Source organism: Zingiber officinale, chromosome 8A (genome assembly GCF_018446385.1).
Source record: "Zingiber officinale cultivar Zhangliang chromosome 8A, Zo_v1.1, whole genome shotgun sequence".
NCBI classification, from domain to species: Eukaryota; Viridiplantae; Streptophyta; class Magnoliopsida; order Zingiberales; family Zingiberaceae; genus Zingiber; species Zingiber officinale.
In genome coordinates this window covers 62,297,478-62,313,737 of record NC_056000.1, presented here as the reverse complement: position 1 = coordinate 62,313,737, position 16,260 = coordinate 62,297,478, and the positions used below count along the sequence as shown (strand labels likewise).

General features: G+C 47.4%; 1 protein-coding gene across 1 annotated transcript; it reads left to right on the top strand.

Annotated features, from left to right (window-relative positions):
* The first annotated feature begins 15,148 nt into the window (after positions 1-15,148).
* On the top strand, positions 15,149-15,676 carry LOC122010909 (putative protein TPRXL). The gene has a single exon (XM_042567375.1). The coding sequence runs from the start codon at positions 15,149-15,151 to the stop codon at positions 15,674-15,676; it is 528 nt and encodes a 175-aa protein (XP_042423309.1).
* The last annotated feature ends 584 nt before the right edge of the window (positions 15,677-16,260 follow it).

The following is a 16,260-nucleotide window of genomic DNA, read 5'->3' as shown; positions in this document are numbered from 1 at the left end:
CACTTCGACATAGATGTTGATTAGCTCAGTCTACATTGGAGGCGGGTACCTCTTGACTTATCTTTTATGATATTGTCTTTGGATATGCATAGTACTTTATAACTACAAGCAATGAACATGTTTGTCTTTGGTATGTCACTGTTTGATATCCATAGCATGTTAAGTTTGTCGCCTGTGATGTATTCGTGCTTATATCACATGATTTGTTGCCATGAGTATCTTATTGACATGAGTACTTTATTACCTTATGTATCTTAGTTTCTAGAGTAAGTGACATACCATGTTTTACTGAGGTTAGGACTAGGTTCTGGATTTTTGGTTTTAGTCATGTGTATCTAGATTATCTGATACTTAGGTTTTTATGCCATGACTGGCTTGTGTACCTCTGTTTGTTTGTCATATATGGTTCGTGTACCTAGACCTTGTTCTTTGATCTGTGCATATTGTTGGTACATAGATTATGGAAGGGGGATATGTTTAGGATCTAGGTTGTTATACCAGAGAGGACCTGTATATCCTGGATCCGTGGATTTGACCTACTGATACTGTGGTACCCATATTATATATATATGGATTTTTCTATGCTGATCAGGATATACCATACTTGTTATGTTCGGGACATACATTTTGATATTCTATCTGACCTGTGTACTCTAGATTTTGGTATGTGACCATCGCTTTTACAGTACCCATTTTGTATATATGGATATGGTTATGTTGATCAGTTGCTATGTATAGTGACATGCATCATGATTGCATGCTGTGCGATTGTCGGCTCCACTATGGTTGAGTCCATCGCCAGTTACATGTACTGCACACACCCCCACTCATGGTTTAGTGGTATATCAGGCAGGTGTGTGGCGGTTCTGCTGTTTGGCTCCGTTGGTCATATGACTCAGCGTGGTAGTCGGCAGTCAGTTCCGCTCTGTTTGGCTCCGCTGGCATTTAGTGTAGCAGCGTGGTAGCCGGCAGATGGTGGACTCTGTTTGGCTCCGTTGGTCAGGTGACTCAGCGTGGTAGCCGGCAGAGATTTCCTCCCCGTCATCGTGTACCGGGAGATGAGAGCATTGAGCTCCCCCATTTATGATTTGGGGTCACAGGACAGGAGTACTCCGACAGCATTCCGTCCACTCGGTCACTGTTCAGGAGCAGTGATGTTAGAGTGCACGGTCATCACATGCATTGATTGCCTTTATTTGTTTGTGTTTGCTGCACTTATATGCTGCATTTTGGTGGATGCATTTGTTTGACATGCATACAGGAGACATACTGCGTATCGGTTTGATGACCCTTTAGTTCAGGATAGGAGTTCCTGGTGAGTACAGCTTCCTTGGTTACTTTTCAGTTTTGTATATTTCCTATATATTATTCGGAAGCTGTATTCCATGTTTATTGCTGTTAGATATATCTTACTAGGCATGTCTATTGGTATTCGCTGAGTTGTTGAACTCACCCCCGTGGACACTATCTTTTCAGGTACCAGGTTATTTATGGTGTCGCTTGGAGCATCCTGTCTGCTGGTCCCCACGTCACATCAGAAGACATATCGCTGCCTTTCTGTTGTTTTATCTTGGTATATGAAATTTCTATATTTCGATTGGTGTTCTGATTTTGTTTCCGGGTGTTATGTTGTTGGTTGTGTAAGCCTAGCCGGCTAGCAGTTTTGTGTTTGGTTGTATTTGGTTTCTGTCAGTTTTTTGTTGTGTTTTGGTTTTGGTACAGCCGAGTGGGCTGCTTTACTTTTAACTGCGTGGTTGTGTCAGCCAGAGGCTGAATTTGATATTAACTGCGTGGTGTTTGTTTTCTTTTATTGTTATGATTCCAGCCGCATGTGGCTGAGGTATATTATGCCTGTAGAAGTGCTTCAGATTGTCACCCGTACAGGGGAGGTGCTGCCAAAATTTCTTCGGACAGAGACTCCCTCGGGGCGTGACAAATTAAGTGGTATCAGAGCAGGTATACGATACTTGCTATGTGTTCTGGATTTTTGAGATTTATCTGATATCAATTTATTTGGTATCAGAGATCGACTTACGAGTCTTATTTTTCCTGTATTTCGAATTTCGTGTTTTGATATTCTCGATGTGACTTTTTGGGTTTTGGGACCTGGCAGCAGCAGGACATCTCCAAGCTATAGGAGGTATGTTGGTATATGTTATCCTACCTTTTTGATTAGTTTATGCCCTGTTCACTATTACAATCTATGACATGTATTAGTATTCTTTATTAGTACCTGTCTAGTTGAGATAGTAGATATTTTATGTATTAGGTAAAACCCTGATGATGATCGACCTTGATAGAGATTAAGGGTTACAGTTTCTGGTGATTTATCATGTCATACACCAGTAGTTTTTTAGCTTATGTTATTACTAGTTGGTTAGCAGATTGAGGCACATACCAGCCTCTGCTTTTATTAGCTGGGTAGTGGATAGTATTTATATCTTTATGTTGACCTAGCCAGCAGTATTCCATGTTATCCTAGTTAATTTCATCTGTAGATAATTGATTTACTCTTGTTAAATCGGTCAGTAGAAGATAGATTTACGTTTGTTGACTTGGGTAGTCATGATCGATTTACCTTAAATGCTTGTAGAGGCTTTATTTATTCTTGATTAGTTAGTAGATGACCGATTAGTTTTGTTGATCCGATCAGTAAGGGATTAACCTACTTTACTTTTAGATGTTTGAATCTTGGGTTATTCGTGCTTAGTTGGATATCTTGAGCACATCGAGTACCTAGCTTATTCTGACGTGGGAAAGGACTGAATTAGCCATATACTATTGTTGGTTTGGTCAGTCGATAGAGGATCGTTGTATCCTATTCCTTGGGGTGTTTTAATTTTAAACTGTATGTACCTAATTGGATAACTTAGAAGGTGGTATAGGGTTTGTGTGGTAGATTGGATTAAGTATGCTGATTATGCATAATTATGAAGTGTACATATGATTTTTATGAGTTGAAGGAGTTCTATGATGGATAGTTCATTTGTAGATAGTGTGGGTATTCCCATTTAGATATGGTTATTGTAGGTTCCTTGTGGATTATAACTATTTAGTTAGTTGTACGTGCCTGATTGACATATTGGAGGTATCTTATCGATTTAAATATGTGTCGTAGTATGTGCACATGAGTGTGAGTGTCATGTTGGAAGTATTTTGTCGACTACATCGGTGTTATGATATGTACATATGTGTTTGGTGTGGTATCTGAGGTATCTTGTTGATTATGTGTGATTTGTGAATGCACCTGGGTTTTAGTATGCCTTATTGGAAGTATGTGTTGATTATACTCTTGGCATATGTGTATATTTGTCATGTGAGTGTTGTTTGAGGGGTATTGTTGATTTTACCTACGATGATATATGCACACGGGTTCGGTATACATTGTTGGAGGTATCATAGTGATTTATACCTATGATGTGAGTATTTTTGGTGTGTACTAGTTGGAGGATTATGACGATCATACATATGTTGTGTGTGCACGTGTGTCAGATGTATGGTATTAAATGTCTACATTATAATATTGGTTGTTTTACCCTGTCAACTAATTCTCCCATTAGTGGGTGACCGACCCACTAGGAGGATGATAGAGTTGACTATGGATTTGATTTGCTTACTGGGTGGTTATACCCTAGGCTACCCACAGTGATCTGTGGTAGAGAGATCTAGTGCGGTCTCTAGCTAGATAGTTAGGTGCTTTGGGTACTTATGTATTGTTGTGGTAGAGCGTAGCTCCCACATGTTATGGATCGTTTGTGGTAGAGCGTAGCTCCCACATATTCTGGATTGTTGTGGTAGAGCGTAGCTCCCACATATTTAGGGATTGTTCTGTGGTGGAGCGTTGCTCCCACATATTGCGGATTGCTTGTAGTGGAGCATTGCTCCCATATTTATTGTAGATACATGTTACGGATTATTTATAGTGGAGTGTTACTCCTACATATTGAGGATTTCTTGTGGTAGAGCGTTGCTCCCACATATATAGTATTTCGTGTGATGGAGCATTGCTCTCACACTGGAGGAGCTATTCTTTGGTGATTATATATCGTTGGTGATTAGATCTGTTTATTGTGGTGGATCTTATGGTTAGGAATGTCTGTGATACGGACATTATGTGTCTTGGTTTTACCATTCGTGCTTGCGGTTGCCTAGATGTTTGCATGGACTCGATGATTTGGGTATCCCTAGGATGTTTGGATTGGTTTCCATTGTCTTTGCTGACGTTGTGGTGATCTATTTCTGATCCGAGGTGAGTCACGTGCACCACCTTTGCATAGATCTAGAGATTGTCTCGACGAGAACATCTATATGCGACGATCAGTAGTGCGTGTTTTGGGTGTCTTCTGTGAGATGTTTGAGACACATGATGACCAGTAGGAGTATACTGTGGTTCCACAGGAGATCGAGGTTGTTACCGTTGGGAGTAAACGGAGTCTATAGAAGAGGCTCGCAACTTCCTTTGTTTGGCTCGATATTTCCGGAGATACGTTGAGGGTTTCTCACGGTTAGCTATGTCACTGACACGCCTGACCAGGAAAGGCGTGAAATTCATGTGATCCGAGGACTACGAGACCAGCTTCCAAGAGCTGAAGCGGAGATTAGTATCGACTTCAGTTTTGGTTTTACTTTCTGGAGAGGACGGATATGTCCTCTACACCGACGCATCTATTCAGGGTTTGAGCGCTGTTATGATGTAGCACGATAGAGTAGTCTCCTATGCTTCTCTTCGGTTGAAGGAGCATGAGAAGAACTACCCTGTATATGATCTGGAGCTAGTCGCCATTATTTTGCCATGAAGATTTGGCGACATTATTTATATGGAGTTACATTTGAGATTCTCACTGACCATAAGAGTCTCAAATATCTGTTTACTTAAAAGGAACTTAATCTCCGACAGAGGAGATGGATGAAGTTCTTGAAGGATTATGATTATACCATTAGCTATTGCCGGGAAGAGCTAATGTGGTTGCCGAGGCACTTAGCAGGAAGTCCAGAGGGACTCTAGCTTGCCACCGAGTTGTGGTCACAGACTTGATTCAAGGTTTCTCCGAGTTGGGCCTTGAGGGGTAAGGACAGACAGAGCAAGGTATTCTTGTTACCATGGCTGCTTAGTCGTCGATCAGGACGAGGATCCGAGAGCCCTAGGCTGCTGATCAGTATTTGCAGTTTATTTGCAGCTAGATAGCTTCCGGGCAGCAGACCGAGTTCACACGAGACGAGGAGGGTGTTATACACTTTCGAGACAGATTTTGCGTATTTCAGTCTCATCCGGTCTTATAGAAGTTACTTCCGGAGGCTCATCGCTCTCGATTTACGATCCACCCAGGCGGTAATCGTATGTACCGAGATTTGAGACGTTCTTATTGGTGGAACGGTATGAAGAAAGACATCGCGAAATTTGTAGCGAGATGTCTGGTTTGTTAGCAGGTGAAATATGAGTACTAGATACCTGTCGGATTATTTTAGCGGATTCCTATTTCCTGAGTGGAAATGAGAACACATTACTATGGACTTTGTGGTAGGTTTGTCGAGGACACGACGAGGCCATGACGCGATTTGGGTAATCGTTGATCGATTAACCAAATCCGCGCACTCCTTAGCGATCCTGAGGACTGATTCCCTGGATCGATTGACAGATCTGTATTGTCGGGAGATCATCAGATTACATGGTGTTCCTTTGACTATCATTTCGGATAGAGACCCCCGGTTCACGTCTCGTTTCTGGTAGAGTCTGCAGCAGGCCTTGGGCACACAGCTCCGTTTCAGTACGGTTTTCCATCCTCAGACAGATGGATAGTCACAGCGGACCATTCAAACTCTAGAGGACTTGCTGAAGTATTGTGTATTGGATTTTGAAGGCAGTTGGGAGGACCATTTGCCATTGGTAGAATTCGCCTACAACAACGGTTTGCATTTGGCTGTCCAGATGACACCGTTTGAAGCGTTGTATGGTAGGCCTTGTCGGACACCCACCCTCTGGATGAGGTTAGGGAGGCCAAATTGCTGGGATCTTATAGAGCTCAGCACGAGGCAGAGTTGGTCCGTACTATTAGACAGAGAGTGTCAGAGGCACAGGACTGCCAGAAGTGTTATGCTGACCGGAGTCGAAGACTCTAAGAGTTCTCCATTTGCGACCAGGTATTTCTGCGAGTTTCACCCACGAAAGGGGTGAAGGGATTGACCTTGGAGGTAAGCCAGCTCCGCGATACATTGGACCTTTCCAGATCTTGGAGAGGATTGGAGTTGTAGCTTAACGTCTGACGCTACCACCGTCTCTGGCAGGCGTTCACAATGTATTCCACGTATCTATGATGAGGAGATACGTACCTGACCCGACACATGTGCTGACAGATATCTCAGTTCCCATATAGCTTGACGTGACCTACGAGGAGGTTCCGGTACGGATTTAGACCGGAAAGAGCGTCAGTTGCGGAACAAGACTATTCGGCTAGTTAAAGTCGGATGACAGTATCATTTGGACGAGGAAGTTACTTGGGAGCTCGAGGATATTATCTGAGCTCGATATTCCCATCTTTTCCCTTGAGGTATGTGATTTAATTTACCATTCAGCATTTATACTCTTTACTTGTTATTAGTACTTGCTGATGGTAGAAAACGAAATTTGGGGACCAAATTTTTATTAGTGGGGGAGAATGTAAAATACCAAAAAATGACGAATAATGATAAGGGAATTTTTTGAAATTTTTAGAAATTTTTCGAGAATTTTTCAGAGCTCGTATGGACGAGTTTACGGGGATAAATATTGGACCCCAAGAGAGAGAGTCTGTTTGGGTTATCCTATTTTAATGAGGAAATGTTTGATTTTTCTTTAAATATTTCTTTTTAATTTTATTTGCTTTTCTTCTTTTTCTTTTACTTCCTCCCCGTGCCCCAAATCTTCTTCTTCCCTCGCGCACAAACCGCCGGTCGAATTCTCATCTCCCTCGCGAGCACGCCACGCTTCTTCTTCTCTCTTCCTCGCTTCTCCCGAGCGCCGATGGCCGACCATTTCCCTCTGCCCTAGCTTGCACCCGACTCTTCTCTTCGTCTTCTTCATCGGGTCGGCCACCACAACCGACGCCGCGGTGCCCTAGATCTGCAGCGCGCCGACCGCCGCCTTTTTTCGTTGCTTGAGCAGCCAACTATCACCGGGGATTCTCCTCACAGTGTCATGCCCTAGAGTTGATGCCACCACCGCCGTCTGCACAGCAGCTGAGAGCCTCGTGTCCCTGCCCTATAGTGTTGTCGCCTCCTCTCTACCCTCTTCCGATCCGGAGGGTTTTCCTTCGTGCCGGCACAGAGCCTTTACAGCAAACCTTGGGCCGATTGCTACAGCCAACACCCACCACTTCTTTGGATTTTCTCCGATTTGTGCCCTAGCACAGTCGTCGATTTCATTTCTTTTCCTCTGGTTGCCGGCGATTTGGGAGTTCTGGTTTGGGAAAGGACTCGGATCTTGGAGATCCTTGCTGTTGATTGGGGTTACGGGATTGAAGAGAAGGAGGGAGAGGTTGGATCCAATTGCTTGCTGTTCTGTGAAGGTGATCTTGAATTCCAGCAGCAGTTGACACTCCGGTGATTTCCAGCTGTGGGCTACACTCTGATCACGAGGCATCAGTGATTATCATCAGATTTGGTGAGTTTTAAGGTTGAAGTTATTGCTAGGAGTAAAATGGCGGATTGTTGTTTATTGGATTGATTATTAGATGTATAGTGTTTTGGAAAGATTAAGGGATTAAAGGGTTATTTGATTAGGGTTTTCCCTAATTAGGTTGAGTTGAGATTTAGCTAATTGTTGCATATATAATTAGCTAAATTATAATCATGTGATTTGCAGGACATTGATTCGGGACGAACACTTCGACATAGATGTTGATTAGCTCAGTCTACATTGGAGGCGGATACCTCTTGACTTATCTTTTATGATATTGTCTTTGGATATGCATAGTACTTTATAACTACAAGCAATGAACATGTTTGTCTTTGGTATGTCACTGTTTGATATCCATAGCATGTTAAGTTTGTCGCCTGTGATGTATTCGTGCTTATATCACATGATTTGTTGCCATGAGTATCTTATTGCCATGAGTACTTTATTACCTTATGTATCTTAGTTTCTAGAGTAAGTGACATACCATGTTTTACTGAGGTTAGGACTAGGTTCTGGATTTTTGGTTTTAGTCATGTGTATCTAGATTATCTGATACTTAGGTTTTTATACCATGACTGGCTTGTGTACCTCTGTTTGTTTGTCATATATGGTTCGTGTACCTAGACCTTGTTCTTTGATCTGTGCATATTGTTGGTACATAGGTTATGGAAGGGGGATATGTTTAGGATCTAGGTTGTTATACCAGAGAGGACCTGTATATCCTGGATCCGTAGATTTGACCTACTGATACTGTGGTACCCATATTATATATATATGGATTTTTTTATGCTGATCAGGATATACCATACTTGTTATGTTCGGGACATACATTTTGATATTCTATCTGACCTGTGTACTCTAGATTTTGGTATGTGACCATCGCTTTTACAGTACCCATTTTGTATATATGGATATGGTTATGTTGATCAGTTTTTGCTATGTATAGTGACATGCATCATGATTACATGCTGTGCGATTGTCGGCTCCACTATGGTTGAGCCCATCGCCAGTTACATGTACTGCACACACCCCCACTCATGGTTTAGTGGTGTGTGGCGGTTCTGCTGTTTGGCTCCGTTGGTCATATGACTCAGCGTGGTAGCCGGCAGTCAGTTCCGCTCTGTTTGGCTCCGTTGGCATTTAGTGTAGCAGCGTAGTAGCCGGCAGACGGTGGACTCTGTTTGGCTCCGTTGGTCAGGTGACTCAGCGTGGTAGCGTGCAGAGATAACCTCCCCGTCATCGTGTACCGGGAGATGAGAGCATTGAGCTCCCCCATTTATGATTTGGGGTCACAGGACAGGAGTACTCCGACAGCATTCCGTCCACTCGGTCACTGTTCAGGAGCAGTGATGTTAGAGTGCACGGTCATCACATGCATTGATTGTATTTATTTGCTTGTGTTTGCTGCACTTATATGCTGCATTTTGGTGGATGCATTTGTTTGACATGCATACAGGAGACATACTGCGTATCGGTTTGATGACCCTTTAGCTCAGGATAGGAGTTCCTGGTGAGTACAGCTTCCTTGGTTACTTTTCAGTTTTGTATATTTCCTATATATTATTCGGAAGCTGTATTCCATGTTTATTGTTGTTAGATATATCTTACTAGGCATGTCTATTGGTATTCGCTGAGTTGTTGAACTCACCCCCGTGGACACTATCTTTTCAGGTACCAGGTTATTTATGGTGTCGCTTGGAGCATCCTGTTTGTTGGTCCCCACGTCACATCAGAAGACATATCGCTGCCTTTCTGTTGTTTTATCTTGGTATATGTAATTTCTGTATTTCAATTGGTGTTCTGATTTTGTATCCTGGTGTTATGTTGTTGGTTGTGTAAGTCTAGCCGGCTAGCAGTTTTGTGTTTGGTTGTATTTGGTTTCTGTCTGTTTTTTTGTTGTGTTTTGGTTTTGGTACAGCCGAGTGGGCTGCTTTACTTTTAACTGCGTGGTTGTGTCAGCCAGAGGCTGAATTTGATATTAACTGCGTGGTGTTTGTTTTCTTTTATTGTTATGATTCCAGCCGCATGTGGCTGAGGTATATTATGCCTGTAGAAGTGCTTCAGATTGTCACCCGTACAGGGGAGGTGCTGCCGAAATTTTTCGGACAGAGACTCCCTCGGGGCGTGACAAGTACATTAGTCAAATTTGTTCAAAATATCCTTTGGAAGTCCCTCGAGTAGTTGATTCCGGCTCAATTGTTGAATTGCCCCTTCAGCTGCATAATTAAGTGATACGGATATGGGTATAGGGCAGTGAAGGGATTAAAGGGAGAAGGAGGAGCAATTTGGTCTTTTCATTTGGTGGAGAGTTTTGAGGGTTTAAGGTGGCACTGTAGCATGCAAGAAGGGAAGAGGCATCGTTTTCTCTCCGCCACCGTGAACAGAAACATCTTCTTCCTCCCTCTCTGACGTTGTCGCCGGAGCCGATGCCGGCCACCTCCTCTTCTCCTCCTCTACTCTCCCTCGCCTCCGACCGCACCTCCTCTTCTTCCTCCTCGCGCCCTTCGTCGGAGCCAACACTGCCGCTTCCCTCCCTTTCTTCCCTGGGGCACTGCTGCTCCAGCCGATGCCGCCGGCTTCCCACTCTTCTTCTCCCTCTCTCACCGCCACTCTCGAGCAACACCAGCCTCGCCGCCTCCTCTCCTCCTCCTCCTCTCTCCCGCAACTAACACGGTCGCCGGTTATATGTCCTCCTCGCGACGCCGCTGCCGGACTGACAGCCTCCCTCTCCTCCTCCCCGCGTGACGCCGCTGCCAGACCGACATCCTCCCTCTCCTCCTCCCCGCGTATCGCCGCTGTCGGACCGACAGTCTCTCTCTCCCTCCGCCTCGCGACGTTCCCGCTAGACGCATGCCGCTGTGCGCTTTCGGCACTGATCGAGCCTTCGAGTCATAGTCGTATTCCGGCCTTCGGGCGGTGGTTGTATTTCGATTCGTGTGCTTATGTTGTATTCTTGTCCGTGTAGTGATGTTGTATCCCGGCCAGCATGTAGATAGCTTGTCCCGGCCTGCGTGTCGGTGCCTTATCCCAGTTTTCGTACCGGTGTCTTATCCCAGCCTGCGTGTCGTTCCCGTATCTCGACTTGCGTGCCAAACTCGTGTCTCGGTCAGTGTGCCGATCTCGCTTCCCGGTCTATGCCGATTTTGTGTCACGGCCTGCATGCCGCTAGTACCTCTTGGCCTGCGCGCCGGTGCTTTATCCCGATCTGCGGCTTATCTTCCAGATTCAGACCGCATTCGGCTCGGTGCCTCCAGACCCGGCTTCACATTCGACTCCCGTTTGGCTACTCTTCCAGGTCCCGACCACTCGAGCCGCGTCCCATCCGAGGGCGCTCCCTGGGCCAGGGTACGTTCTCCGTTCATATTCTATGCATATTCCATTATTTTATGACTTAGACTATTACTTATATATGTGTTGGATCTGCCTCGAGCCTCGGGGTATCAGGAACCGGGGGACCTGGTCACTGGCTGTAGGTAGCGTTGACCAGAGAACTTTTGAAGACTTGGTCAACACAGAAGCCATCTCAACACACCCCCCTCCGAGACACCGCGATTCGGTCAACATTCCGCCCACCTCGCCTGGCGGTCCGTCTGACTCAGCTTCCGGACGAGATCAAATTTGGCGTCATCTGTGGGAACATCCTTCACCTGTTCTGGAACGTGAAGATGGACGACGTCGGGAGGTTCTCTGTTATTATCACAATCCCGGAGGATCTCGATGCATATATTATCTTCTATCCTCACTCCACCGGTATTCGGGAGTCGAGGGATCGAGTGAAGCTTCAGCTGGTTGACAGGTTAGTTTTTCTGTTATGTTTTATCCCTGACTGCACGGGTATTCGGGAGTTAAGGGGTCGAGACAAACTCTTAACCGGTTGGTACGGCTCCCCGATCAGGTACGCTACAAGCTCTGCTCCCTTTTTACGATTATAGGAACTGATATAGCTCCCTGATAAGAGAGTAAAATCCTAGTTCCTTGGTCAAAGACTAGGGCCTTCGATTTTTGATTGGACACTAGGGGCCCAGCTCCCCGCATATACACTTGGGACACAGCTCCCCGCTCATACACTTGGGACACAGCTCCCCGCTCCTGCACTAGGGACACACCTCCCCGATCATTGACTCGCAGTACAACTTCCCGATCAGGATCTAAGGGTCTCACTCTTTGATTACAGGCTAGGGGTCTTAGTCTCTAATCAGGGACCAGAGACCCAGCTCCCCGATCAGGTGTATTATAGGCTCTGTACACTTCGCCATGAGGCTCTGCATCCTCTTACTACTATCGGCTTTGCACTATAGGCTCTGCACCCTTCGCCATGAGGTTCTGCATCCTCTTACTACTACAGGCTCTGCACCCTTTACCATGAGGCTCTGCATCCTCTTATTGCTACAGGCTCTGCACCCTTCTTCACGAGGCTCTGCATCCTCTTACTAGTATAGGCGCTTCACTCTATTATTATTATATGTTCTGCATCCTTCACTTGTTTTGCAGTCTCTTACATCTACAGGTGTTGCTACCTGCATCCACAGTGCTCTGCTTCCTTCTATGGTTATGGACTCTGTTCTCTTATATCGGCTTCACGCTTTTTATCCTCCCACCTCGCTCCACGAGTATTCAGGAGTTGAGGGACCAAGATAGATCCTCAGTCGGCTGACACCACTCCGCGATCAGATATGACAAAGGCTTTATTCCCTCATGTTGCTACAGGCTTCACTTCTAGGGGCTTCAAGGCTTATCCTCCCCCGTTCGGGGTCGAGATATCACCACTGGTCTCGGACCAGAGTATAACCACCAGTCTCAGATCGGAGTATCGCTAACGATCTCTCGGTCGGGCCTCTAGACCAATTCCCGGTCGGTCTTCCAGACCAATTCCCGGTCGGGCTTCCAGACCAATTCTCGGCTGGGCTTCCAGACCAATTCCCGGTCAGATCTCCAGATCAATTCCGGGTCAGGCCTTCAGATTGCTTTTTTGTCAGGCCTTAAGACTGTTTCTCGATCAGGCCTCCAGATCAAGTCCTGGTCAGATCTCCAGATCAATTCCGGGTCAGGCCTTCAGATTGCTTTTTTGTCAAGCCTTAAGACTGTTTCTCGATCAGGTCTCCAGATCAAGTCCTGGTCAGATCTCCAGATCAATTCCAGGTCAGGCCTCCAGATTGCTTCTTTGTCAGGCATTCAGAATGTTTCCCGGTCAGGTCCCCAGGTCAGGTCTTGGTCAAACCTTCAGATCAATTCTTGGCCAGGTCTCCAGATCAAGTACTGGTCAGGCCTCTAGATCACCTCTCGGTCGGGATTCCAGACTCTCGCCTCAGTACGAGTTATAAGTGAGCATGACTCTCACGCCCAACGACCTTCCAGGTCGGCTGTCCCAGACTCTCGCCCCAGTGCGAGTTATAAGTGAGCACTGGTCTCATGCTCAACCCCCCAACGACCTTCCCGGTCGGTTGTCCCAGACTCTCGCCTCAGTGCGAGTTATAAGTGAGCTCTGCTCTCACGTCTCCAGACTCTCGTCCCAGTGCGAGTTATAAGTGAGCAAGGCTCTCACGCCCAACGACCTTCCCGGTTGGCTGTCCCAGACTCTCGCCCCAGTGCGAGTTATAAGTGAGTAAGGCTCTCACGCCCAACGACCTGCCCGGTCGGCTGTCCCAGACTCTCACCCCAGTGCGAGATATAAGTGAGCAAGGCTCTCACGCCCAACGACCTTTCCCGGTCGGGTTCCAGACTCTCACCCCAGTGCGAGTTATAAGTGAGCAAGGCTCTCACTCCCAACGACCTTTCCAGGTCAGTCGTCCCAGACTCTCGCCCCAGTGCGAGTTATAAGTGAGCATGCTCTCACGCCCAACTACCTCTTGGTCGGTGCTCACCGCTCACTTACAGCTCTACCTGACACTCATCACGCTAGCTTCACTCGCCGTTCTGCCCGACACTTACCTCACTCCTCACTCGCTGCTCTGCTCAGCACTTATCATCCGCGTTTCGCTCATCGTTGTTGCTCGATTGGCGCTCACCGCTTCACTCGTCGCTCTGCTCGGCACTTATCATTCGCGTTTCTCTCATCGTTGTTGCCCGATCGGCTCTCACCGCTTCACTCGCCGCTCTGCTCGGCACTTATCATTCGCGTTTCGCTCATCGCTGTTACCCGGTCGGCGCTCACCGCTCCACTTGCCGCGCCGCCCGACGCTTGCCATTCACGTTTCGTCCATCGATGTTGCTTGGCTGTTTGCTTGATCACTCGATGGTACCACTTGGCTACTCACTTTATGCCGACCGACCTATCGCTTACAGGCTTTCTCGGTTGTGTATTCGACACCGCTCGCCTGTTCTTATTCTGCTCGGTAAGCATTCTCTCTATTTCCGGATTGATATTTCTTGATTGCCAGGTCGCGACTTACTGTCGCGCAGTCGGCACTCGCTCGGTCGCGCTCACGACTTTGCACATCCATCACTCTTTATTGCTCGGTCATGATTTATGGTCGCTCGGTCGGCACTCGCTTGGTCGTGCTCACGACTTTGCGCGACCATTATTCTCTCCATTGCCCGGTTGCGATTTATTGACGATCGATAAGTACTTTTCTCGGTCGCGCTCACGGCTCTGCTCGTCGATCATTCCCTCTATGGCCCTGTCGCGATCTATTGACGCTTGGTCGATATTTTCTCAGTCGCGCTCACGGCTTTACTCATCGATCCGTCTCTTTATTACCCGATCGCGATTTTACTGTCGCTCGGTCGGTATTTTATCGGTCGCGATCATGGCTTTGCTAGTCCATCATTCTTTTTGTTGCCAGGTCGCGATTCATTATCGCTCGGTCGACATTCTCTTGGTCGCGCTCACGGCTTCGCTCGTCCATCCTTCTCTCTATTGGTCGACCAGGATTTACTGTCACTCGGTCGACGCTCTCCCAGTCGTGATTTATTGTCACTCGGTCGGCACTTTCTCAATTACGCTAATGGATTTACTCGTACTGATCGCGATTTACGCGGATGACATTTTATCGATCGCGCACTCACCATTGCTCATCCATCGTCTTTCGTCTAGCTCGGTAATCGCTTGATCACCTGCTCTGCATCGCCTGATCGTCGTCTCGATATCGTTTGACATCTGCTAGATCGCTCTTTTGACACTCGCTCGGTATTGCTTTCGCCGCTTGGTCGCTCTGTCGGGCGCTCTTCGTTTGCAGCTACTCATTCGATGTGATAAGACGAGCCAGTGATCTGATTCCGTGTTCGGTAGCGATTTTGTTTTGAGATTGATCTAGTCAGTCAGACTTGCGCCTCCTTTGACTAGACTTGAGGGGGAGGCTTGTGATACGGATATGGGTATAGGGCAGTGAAGGGATTAAAGGGAGAAGGAGGGGCAATTTGATCTTTTCATTTGGTGGAGAGTTTTGAGGGTTTAAGGTGGCAATGTAGCATGCAAGAAGGGAAGAGGCTTCGTTTTCTATCCGCCGCCGCCAACAGAAACATCTTCTTCCTCCCTCTCCAACGCTGTCGCCGGAGCCGATGTCGGCCACCTCCTCTTCTCCTCCTCTACTCTCCCTCGCCTCCGACCGCACCTCCTCTTCTTCCTCCTCTCGCCCTTCGCCGGAGCCGACACTGCCGCTTCCCTCCTTTTCTTCCCCGGGACAATGCTGCTCCAGCCGACGCCGCTGGCTTCCCACTCTTCTTCTCCCTCTCTCGCCGCCACTCTCGAGCGACACCGGCCTCTCCGCCTCCTCCTCTCTCCTGCGACTAACACGACCGCCGGTCATATGTCCTCCTCGCGACGCCGCTGCCGGACTGACAACCTCCCTCTCCTCCTCCCCGCGTGACGCTGCTGCCGGACCGACAGCCTCCCTCTCCTCCTCCCTGCGTATCGCCGCTGCCGGACCGAAAGTCTCTCTCTCCCTCCGCCTCGCGACGTTGCCGCTAGACGCACGCCGCTGTGCGCTTTCGGCACTGATCGAGCCTTCGAGTCATCGTTGTATTCAGGCCTTCGGGAGGTGGTTGTATTTCGACTCGTGTGCTTATGTTGTATTCTTGTCCGTATAGTGATGTTGTATCCCGGCCAGCATGTAGATAGCTTGTCCCGGCTTACATGTCGGTGCCTTATCCCAGTTTGTGTACCGGTGTCTTATCCCGGCCTGCGTGCCGATCTCGTATCTCGGCTTGCGTGCCAAATTCGTGTCTGGATCTGTGTGCCAATCTCGCTTCCCCGTCTGTGTCGATTTTGTGTCACGGCCTGCGTGCCGCTAGTACCTCTCATCCTGCACGCCGGTGTTTTATCCCGATCTGCGTCTTATCTTCTGAATTCAGACCGCGTTCGGCTCCGTGCCTCCAGACCCGGCTTCACATTCGACTCCCGTTCGGCTACTCTTCTAGGTCCCGACCACTCGAGTCGCGTCCCATCCGAGGGCGCCCCCTTGGACTAGGGTACGTTCTCCGTTCATATTTTATGCATATTCCATTATTTTATGACTTAGCATATTACTCATATATGTGTTGGATCTGCCTCAAGCCTCGGGGTACCAGGGACCGGGGGACCCGGTCATTGGCTGTAGGTAGCGTTGACCAGAGAACTTTTGAAGACTTGGTCAACACAGAAGTCATCTCAACACACACCCCCTCCGGGACAC